At 45.4% G+C, this 10230-nt stretch overlaps 1 protein-coding gene across 1 annotated transcript in view; it reads left to right on the top strand.

The window, feature by feature from the left end:
• The first annotated feature begins 205 nt into the window (after positions 1-205).
• LOC146772520 (hepatic lectin-like) overlaps positions 206-10230 on the top strand; it is a 29521-nt gene continuing 19496 nt past the window's right edge. The window contains exon 1 of the mRNA XM_085637009.1: positions 206-284. Coding sequence (XP_085493135.1) covers positions 206-284 — 79 coding nt within the window. The remainder of the gene's footprint in view (positions 285-10230) is intronic.

Below are 10230 nucleotides of genomic sequence, written 5' to 3'. Positions count from 1 at the left end.
CGGTAGAGAAAGTTCACCGGCTTCAAGTCAGGCGGGGCGCCACCACTCCAAGCGCCACCCCCGCCACAACCGCAACACAGTGAACCCCAGCAAAGGATCTCACACAGTTCCAAACCGTCCACTGTGGGTCCGGGTGCCCTCGTCTCTCTCACCAGCCCGTCCTTAAAAGTCTCACCTTAACAGCCAGCAGTCAGCAAGCAACCAGATGGGCCACACTTGTCAACGTCCTCTCAGCGAATTTTCACAGAAGAGAAGAGCAGGAACATACCCATCTACGTCGTCAGGTAGGTTGACTTACTGCTTCACTTAGTAGATTTAATGTAGTACAGGCTGCAACTGGAGTACTTGCTAGGGGTGATGGTGTACCGTCCCCACACGGTTTTGCGTCGCCAGTGTTGTGAATACTGGGGCTTGAACAACAGATGTAAAGTGTTGCAAAGAATGGGCATACAAGTAAGTTAACAGGAGTCTTCTTTATTCTATCCGAACACCATCACAGGTTCCAGTCAGCTGTGGAATGTTCATGCATTCCTGCCTGGCTCGTAACAAGGGTGGGGAGGATAGGGGGGTGCGGGGCGTACCAAAGTGGATTACAACATAAAGTCACTTTCGGAAGAGAGAGTTGGTACTAGGCAGTCATTGTTTTTTACCAGTGTGTTTATTAAGGGTAAGGTTGGTTTTCAGGGTCAATTTAAGTGGCATTCTGTGAAAGATGGGGTTCGAAGCACTCAAGGCTCATGTACTTCACTCAGTTTCATACAGTTACTTGTTGGTTGTTCTTGGCAAATAACAGGAACTCTGGAAATTTAGAGCAAAGGTGTGACATGTACATCCTTTTAAAGTCCAGGCATATCAGTCCCAGGAAGGCTGTAGGTGCATGGATGCAAGCCTACTGATATCAGCAGGCTCTGTCACCATACCTATGTTACTTAGGGGAGCCAAGGCATAATAATGCAGTAGACACACAACTTTGTCATATATTGAGGCTGGATATAAAAGGGCAGGCCCAGACCCTCCAATCAATGCCTGGCCCTCCTAATGACTTCAAAAGTAGTGAACAAATGGCTTTTTGAATCTTGTTCCTGGAACCAGACCACCCCACTGACATGTAAAGGTGAAGAACTGAGTAGGCTCAGACTGAATTGTCGAGTCCCTTCAGTTGAGAATTTCTGTTTTTGAAGCATTGAGTTCGGGATGGTTCCAGTTCATCCCGTTTTATTCTGCCAGGAAGCATTGACAAAGCAGGCAGTACTTGTTTTCTGATGGGTTCTCTCACTTTAAAATTACTTCTGCATAGTTAGGGCGAATGCATCCAAAAAGTTACATTAGCATCAATATGTATCTGTCAGCAGAAGTCTTATCCCTGTTGTACACTCGCGTGAACAAGCATCAATTGGGATGAAGGAAGGAGAGCATGCACATTTATCATGAAAGAAAAGAAAGAATAGAACAATTCCTAGTGTGGGGAGGGGTAGTGAAGAAACAACTCTAATGGGTAAGAATGGACATTTTTAATAAGACTTTGGTAGCCACCTTTTAAGCTGTTGTCTAAGGTGGTGGATACTGACATTCAAATTGTGCAGAACTTTAACATATGGTCAATAAAGATGCCAGATGGAACTACATCTTAACTCATCACATAGTTCATATAGAATTCTTGCGTTTCCTGGAAATTCTTGAATGAAAGTTAGAGATTCAGCATTTTCGTTTGATAGGTTGCAATGTCTGTCCCCATAAATGATAGAACAATGTGCCAATCTATCCATATTCCAGGTGCAGACTCTTCCATGACAGCTACATTTGTTTTACCTTTGACATTTTCATTGGAGGCTGAGTTGAGATAAGATGAGGTGAGGTGAGCAGAGGTGAGACGAGACGAGACAAGATGAGATGATTCATCACTGTGCAGTTTGGGCTTTTCAAACCCACCCATTCACCTATAGTCCAAAGTTGGTTCTTTAGTAGGCCTGGGTGGTAAATTCCGTTCTGCTTGTGAAATTTGTGTAATTTTGTGGAAATTCCGCCATCTGCGGCTTTGCAGAATTTTTTACTTGTTCGCGCTTTAAAAATGCGTGTTCGCGAGATATTTCTCCCCAAGCACGCAAACAGCGTTCACGAACAGGAAAAAAGCATCGTGAACGCGAGCGGAAAAAGCAATTCCGCGTGTTCGCGGAATTTTTATCGTTTTGCGTAGCTTTGCGTAGTGCGACTATGCAAATTCCACCCACCCCTATTATTTAGTCCTTGATTAGAGTCATAATTTCCTTTGTAGTTACTTTGATGAGCTCAGACTTTTTCCTTCATGGATTCTATGTGAACACAGAGAGGATCACCCCATTCAGCCAATTGAGAGTGTGCCTTGTACCTGGATGCCTACTATGCAATGAAACAAAAGAAGAAATGCCTGTTGCCAAGTTGAGGGTAGTGGCTTCCAGGTACCACGCCTACTCGTCTTTCTGGCATGTGCAACTGAATTATGCTGTGTTGGAGCACAGTGATTGAGGGCAAAGGGATCTGTCAAGTGGATCAAGATATGAGGTATTTTAAACCTTTAAATATAGAGACGTATAGCAAACAACTTTAATGAAACCTTTCTGCACCACGTAGATAATGGTAGTTTCACAAGAGTGGTAAACAAGCATGCATAGATATAAAGCACAGAGTGTAAAGCTTTAGTTTGTGCTGAGAAAGGAACTAATATTTTGAAGAGTGAGAGGCAGTATCAATCATGCAGGATCTGAGCAGTAGGTGCTATGAGCCATAAAAGCTTGTGATAATCCAATCCCAATCGCAATAAGTAAATAGCCTAGTGAAGGTTATGCAGGATAATCAAGGGGTACATCAGTACATACGTACAACTTTTCAGCAGTGAGAATAGGCTCACATGACAGATTGGTTGTCTCCTGCACAGCTTGCTTGAACCACGCACCGGTTAGAAGCGACTCCAATGGGCAGAGTAGACATGTTTATAATAAAAATGAGCTCTTAATAACTATTAGAACATTGGAATGTGGAGCACTCCAAGAGAGCACCAATCTCTTAGATATAGGAAGAGGAAATCTGTACAAAAGCTTTAAACTACCTCTAAAATCATAATTCAGCTCAAGCACTATCCAAGAGACAAGCTGAGTGTCTGTATGCTTGATGGAATTTGCATTGTTAGACCTGGCACCATTGGTGTGAGTCTCCCTTCCATTTTTTCGCTGTGCCTCCTCTGTTTTTCTGGTGATAGATGCTCTGGGCGCTGCGCCACTGCCATTCAGCGCCGCAGCGCGGATGCTCCCTGTGTAAAGATGACATATGAATTGATGTATCCCTGATTGGCTTATTTGGTCTACCTGTTAGTCCCTAGTAATGTGGCCTGTGTGTGCCCAGGGCTGGTAAACCAAATGCTGCTGGTGGGCCTGCAGCGCTGGTTTGCGCCACCCACAGAAGCAGCTTGTAAAGTGTGTTTCAGACCTGCCACTGCAGTGTCTGTGTGCAGTCTAGAACTGTCATCTTGGCTGTGAAGTGCACCCACTTCCCTGCCCCTGAACCTTCCCTTGGCATCATGTAAGCCACCCCTATGGTAGGGTGCATTGTATGTGTAAGGTAGGACATGCTCTGATATGTGTAGCATGTCCTGGTAGTGAATTACACCTAAATTCGTTTTTCACTACTGTAAGGCTACCTGTTCTCCATAGGCCAGAATGGGAGGTTTGGCTATTACATTCTATAGTCCTAACTGACCCATAGAACATGGTAGAAAAACGAATTTTGTATGCCTGAGCTCAGAATATTAAAATACATCTTTTAGTGAAGTTTATTTTTTATATTCTGTGTTTGAAAATACCACTTTTAGAAAGTAGGTATTTTCTTGCTCAAGCCTTCCAGTGTGCTCTGCTGTTATGTGTAGTGGCTGTCTGGTTTTGGAGGGACAGGGCAGGCTGAGTCAGACCTGGGTTGAATAGAGAGATCTGCATTGGAGTGTGGGGAGGAGTAGCTCCTGGACCTGAATAGGGCTGTGCCTGGCAAGGTGAATGCTGGCTCCACCTCCCATTGTGCGTCTAATGGCAGACCCCCTCTTTCTGAAAGGAAGGATGCAGCCTGGTAAACAAAGTGCTCCAGGGCTGGGCAGAACTGGTTCTGGCTGGGTTCAGTGACTTGTAGCTTCTGAGAACAAAGACTTTTGGGGTATAAATATCTGTGCTGAAACCCCTACATTTTGTATTGACCCTGGATCTCAAGACCAACCTCTGTCCGTGGAACTGAAGGAAACTGCAGGAGAGGACTGTCCTGGTGTTGTGTGCTGTTCCCTGGATTGGCATGCAGTAGTTTTCATTGGACTGGAAATAAGAGGGAAAAGGAGCTGTACTCTTGAACCTGCAATCACCCAAGGGCTAGAGAGAGAACTAGCCTTCATTTTGTCGCAAAGGCCTGTTGGCGAGCCGCCGCAGCAGAGGAGCGTCAAGAAAATCATCGCACTGCTGCCGCCGAGGGCTCGCTGGCCTGATCATCGCCCCGCACGTTTGCAGGCCTCAAAATTATCGCAAAAGCCTGTTAGCGAGCCGCGACAGCCGCGGAGCGTCAGGAAAATCATCACACTGCTGCCGCTGAGGGCTCGCTGGCCTGATCATCGCCCCGCACGTTTGTGGGCCTCAAAATTATCGCTAAAGCCTGTTAGCGAGCCGCCACAGCCGCGGAGCGTCAGAAAAATCATCGCACTGCTGCCGCTGAGGGCTCGCTGGCCTGATCATCGCCCCGCACGTTTGCGGGCCTCAAAATTATCGCCACAGCCGCGGAGCATTAGGAAAAACATCGCGTGGCTGCCGCTGAGGGCTCGCTGGCCTGATCATCGCCCCGCACGCTTGTGGGCCTCGAAATTGTCGCTAAGGCCTGTTAGCGAGCCACCGCAGCCACGAAGCGTCAAGAAATTCATCGCGTTGCTGCTGCTGAGGGCTCGCTGGCCTGACCATCGCCCTCAAATTTGTGGGCCTCAAAATAGTCGCTAACACCCGTTAGCGAGCGGCCGCGACCAAGAGCGTGAGGAAAAACATCGCTATCCCGCCGTAGCGGCATTTTTGTGGATTATTGACAACCACATTCCGGAACTGTGAGTAAAAGGGTCGCAGAGACCATTGCCCTGAACTGAACTTTGCATTCCCCATTTGAACTATTTTTGCAGCATCCAGAGAGAATTATTTTTGCACAGTATTGTGGCTTTCTCGTTATTTGGTCTTGTGATAAGCCTATATATAAAGATAACTATTTTTTGATACCTACCTGTGGTGTGTCCCTTTGTAGTGTTCCTCACTGTATTACTGTGTATGGTCATAAACGCTTAACACACTGCCTCTGAGATTAGCCTAACTGCTCGTGCTACGTTACCAGAGGGTGGAGCAGGGGTTGTCAAAGGGGTGCAGCCGTTCACTCTGACTTAGGAAGAAGGGTCCCTGCTTGGACAGTGGCCATCCACTGCCAACCAAAGACCCCCATTTCTAACAAGCATCAACTTCTTAAGCTACACTTAGCAGCCAGCCAGGAAGAGACGAGAGCAAAAGGAGTGCTGATGGCCCTATAAGTGATACTGTGCCTATGTTAAAACCCATCTTAAAGGCCAAGGGGATAAGGATATGCAGGCAGGCTGTGAGAGTGTGTTTTGAAGGTGGAGATTGTCTATTGATCTGCCATTTTGTACGGTTCATGAACACAGTGCATCCTAGCGTCATTCCCATGCCTGTACCCACTCGTTTCTATGGGGAAAAGGTTTGGGGATACCTGGACAATTAGGTGATTGCATTATCTGCCCTTTTCCACCCTTCCTGGTGTTAGGTTACTTCCAGGGTTGGGTCAGGAGACTTAACCTCTATTTGAGAGTCTCAACCGGACGTCTTTTTGGGTATTTGCAGCGAAAGCCGCCCTTCCTCTTAGCCTATCAGGAGATGGTTAATGTGCATTCTCTTTATTAATGGTAGGGTTCTTGTTGTAGGTAATACCACTAAATGGCACCTCAAATGCCCCTTGAGAGTCAGGGTACAAGCAACACACAACACAATTGCACTCAAAGGAAACCTCTGTTGAACTTACTTAGAGAGGTTGTGTATGACTGAATCATATTGGTAAATGTACGGGAGAACTTACCCTGCAAAGCACGTAATGGAGCAAACCAGTAAGTCTGTACGTATATGGACTTACCGAGAACAGTGTGATCACATTTAATGATTTGTGGGTTATGTTGTTTCAGTGCTAAAAGTCGGGTCCAATCCGAATGAACACATTAATGTCCAGAAATGCACTCAATGCTCCCACAACAATGTAGGGTACATATAGGTTTTACTGCTCTATAAAGATAAACCGTGTCTATTAACTCTTTTCAAATATTGACTATATGGCATTGGACTGTATCCAGGGCAGAGGCGGAGTCAACGTGCCAGTCACTGTTGTCACCAAATACACAAGACCATCCTCAGTGCGGATAGCTCATCAACATTTGAAATAAACCAAGAAAATGTGCCCAGTAGAGTGAGCTTAGTGGCAATACCTCCCTAATCCTTTGCCTGGGCCTGGTAAACGGAACGGTGCCCCAGAATTCCCTGAGAGAGTTCCAAGTCTGGGTAGCTGCCCTGGTTTCACTCTGTTTTCGCTCCATCGTTTGTGAGAGCTACAATCCCTTGGACTACGGGCTCCAGAGACGGAATAAACCCATTCCAATCAGTTTGAGTATTGCATTAGTTGTATGTTGCTGTGATGCTTGTTGGCTAAGAAGACTGGTAGTTGGTTTAGGTTGCATCATTACTGACTACCTTTGGAACACCTGTAAGGTAACCCATTATCTTGTTTAATAAACCTGCGGCATAACTTTCTTCTATTAAAGTGTGTGCTGATACTTTACATGGTCTGGATCCAGTGTCTGCATTAATGCAATTGTGTTAATGAGTATGCATTGTTTGCTCGTCTGTGCAATTTCAGGGCTGTGTCACTCAGAGCGAACTGGCAAATTGGCCCCACTGCGGGTGGACGCGACACTGTATTGACTTCTTAAATGGGCATCAAGTGAAGGAAAAAGCAGCTCTCTTCCTACCAGACCTGCATCACGTACATCACTGTTTGATGACTTCTGCATGGGATTTGAGACTTCTTGTGACATCATTCATCGGATGGCCCCTTTAAGGCTGCATGATTTCCAAAACTTGCTCCGGCCACGATAGAAAAGGGGAAGTTGACAGAACCACAAATTCATAAAGAGAAGTCTGTGAGAGATGTGTGATCAGCAGAACACCCCACGGTCTGCAAACTGGTGGGCATGCCCTTCGAAGCTGAGCCCTGCTCTATCATCGAGAAGAACTTGACCATCCCAAGTGATACCAGGGACAAAATAATAGGACTGGAGTGCAGTTTTATACAAACAGAGGAGCAAGTGCAGTGCAGCACAAGAGCAGAAGGATAAAACCGCTGCATCGTTAAAAGTAAGTACGACCAACACTAGCAATCCAGATTAGCAACCATGGCTAGATTGATAGACCAGTGCACGTCTGTGAATAGATGTGACACTTTTGAAAAAAACATTTCTCCTCTGAGCAAATTAATATTCACTTGTGGAGATGTGACTTAGTGGCCATATGTGCTGAATCTGTGATCTTGTGATTCTGGGCAAATTACTTAATCTCTGCCTTTCTTTAAAAAACACGTTAAATGTAGTCTTGTGTTCATGTAAAGCCCGCTAATGACCTTGGGCCATTTTGCACTATATCAAACTCCCCAAAAAATAACAAATATTTGGCATTACACTGAAGCCGGTCTATGATTAGGTGGACTAATAGATCCACTTTAGGGATCTGTATTTGACCCCTTGATCACAGGGTTAAAACTGGCAGCCCACTCAGCCTTTCATCTATTTTAGGTCGATAGTATTAGTATCGTGGAGTTAGGTAACAATAAACATCTGTTACTACAACAACAAGTGGCCCAAGGGTGAACATGCACTTTGCAAATACATGTAATGTTATGCAACCTGTGCTCCTGTCAGTGGTCAATCTTGTTCGCTATGTAGCCCACTAGTCTTGCCTTACACAACATACAGTTTTGCTGGCATTCATTCAAATATTTAGTGTACAATATTCCTAGAGCCTAAAAAAACAGCAGATGAAAGCTCTGGCAGCCAGGTAAAGATCATTTGAAGGGGCTTGAGAGGAAATGCAGAATGAGACGCAGAATGAGATGAAGCTTGAAAGGAGAAGGGCTTAGTAGAATGGCCTTAGGGTACAGGGTTGGAGATGGCCTGTCCCATGATCAAGCATTTGTTACTAGAATCCGTACAATTAATTTAATGAGGTGACAACTAGAGGTGTGCAGAATTATAATTCACAAATTCAATTATTTTGCAATTTCATAAACTGCACAGTATTAAAAAGTATTTTGACTACATCTCTGGTGAAATGCTTCCATTTATTTTTTGAGGAAAAGGATTATAAAAATGTCAGTTTGCAGGGTGTTTTCATCAAAATATGTACAAAAACTGCCAAGAATCTTTATCCAAAAATGACTGAAGAAGACTGCACTATAAGTTTGCAAGTTTTTTATATGCATTTCTAAGTTATTCTATCTGCCACGTAAACACCACGCAAAGTATGGCTTGGAATGTGGATAGTACAGGGGACTAGGGATAAGAGCAGTTGCTTGAGCTCTGAAGAAGGAGCAGGGACTTAGGAGAAAGGAGGTTTACCGGGGTTGAGCATGTGGTCTGAAGAGGGAGGGACAGTGCAGAGAGCGGTTGGATGGTGGGGCATCGACGTGGGAAGTGAAAGTGTTGGTGATGAGATGTTCAATATGGGACTGATGTTGAGTAGCAGGAGCACCCCTCTGCTTCTTGCAGTTCCATGTGGCAATGAAAGCGGATTCTTGCTACTGTGATGGGCAAATAAGGAGCCACTACTTTTAAATCTTAAAAGAGCAGGCCTGGCCCAGACACTTCCTCACCTTGAACAAGAGAAACTGCAGTCACACCGGTATCCCCTGCAGTCCACCAAATAGCCGTGCTCAGAAAGGACTAATATGCAGTCTGTAGCTGTTGGAAAACGAGGCAGCATCTGTGAGGCCTGCACAAATAACATGACTACATTTGTCCTTCACTGGGAACCAAACACCCAATTGTAGCGCCTGACTCTCAGAGGGTAGCGTTGCAGAGCAGTCTGAGGCTTACTCAAGGGAGGTGGTGTGGGCTAGTAATCGCCATTTGCAGGTGCACAAAAATAACACTCAATAATTGATTGTCCAGTCTGTACTTTGCTTTATAAAAGTAAGAGTACATTTATTAAACACACACAGCACTCAATACTATGCACCAATTTACAAATATACATAAGCTGTTGGAATTACTTTGTGACATTGCATAACATCTCCACCCCTCCCGCAGGGGGGGTGGGGTCTAGTACCACCATTCCCATGTATGCACATCAACTTGCCCCCAATGCAGTTAGTTGAACATAACCTGGAGCGAGGGCCCTGCGCACTGGCACCATCCCAGTGGCGACCCACCCCATTACCTCACCAAGCATTAAAAAGGGGTAAACCTGCCTTGGTGACACATGACCCTGACTGAGCATCTCCTACTGACCATAAAGTATGCACCTCTATATCTTAAGGGCTAGCAGTCTGGGGTCTTCACCTAAGCGCAGCAGCAAGAATCCAGGTTTACGCACACTTTAGAATGACAGTACTCATCACCTTGGTTGATCATTTGAATGCATTGCAATTACAGCCCCTAAAGGCATCACAGATGAAATCACAGGATTGCGCATATACAGCCAGACACCCTAGCAGGACTGTCTGGCAACATAGCCCCACTTGGCTTATGACATCTCCTTACACATGTGACTTACAGTCCCTTCAAAAGAAGTACTCCTGGCAACTACACTTCTCCTGCAGTGTGCCTCTTCACTTTAAAAGGAATCACAGGTAAAAGCATGGGATTACATAAATACAGCCAGACCCCCTAGCAGGAAGGTCCAGCAACATAACTCCATTTAGCTTAACATCACCTTACACAGGTACTTCACTTTACACATGTGACTTTCAGTCCACCTAAAAAGAAATAACTAATAGTAAATGCATTTTGGTGCAATTACACCACTTCACCTCCAGGGGATGCCCTTCTCCAGACATCCCCCAACTCAGCCCTTCACTCCGTGATGCACTTCATAGTACACCCTCAGCTGTAGAACATAAGTTCCAGCCTAGAAGGTGTTAAAGGCT

This window comes from Triturus cristatus, chromosome 12 (assembly GCF_964204655.1).
Source record: "Triturus cristatus chromosome 12, aTriCri1.1, whole genome shotgun sequence".
NCBI classification, from domain to species: domain Eukaryota; kingdom Metazoa; phylum Chordata; class Amphibia; order Caudata; family Salamandridae; genus Triturus; species Triturus cristatus.
The sequence above is the reverse complement of the archived record's forward strand: the minus strand, read 5'-3'. Positions and strand labels throughout refer to the sequence as shown.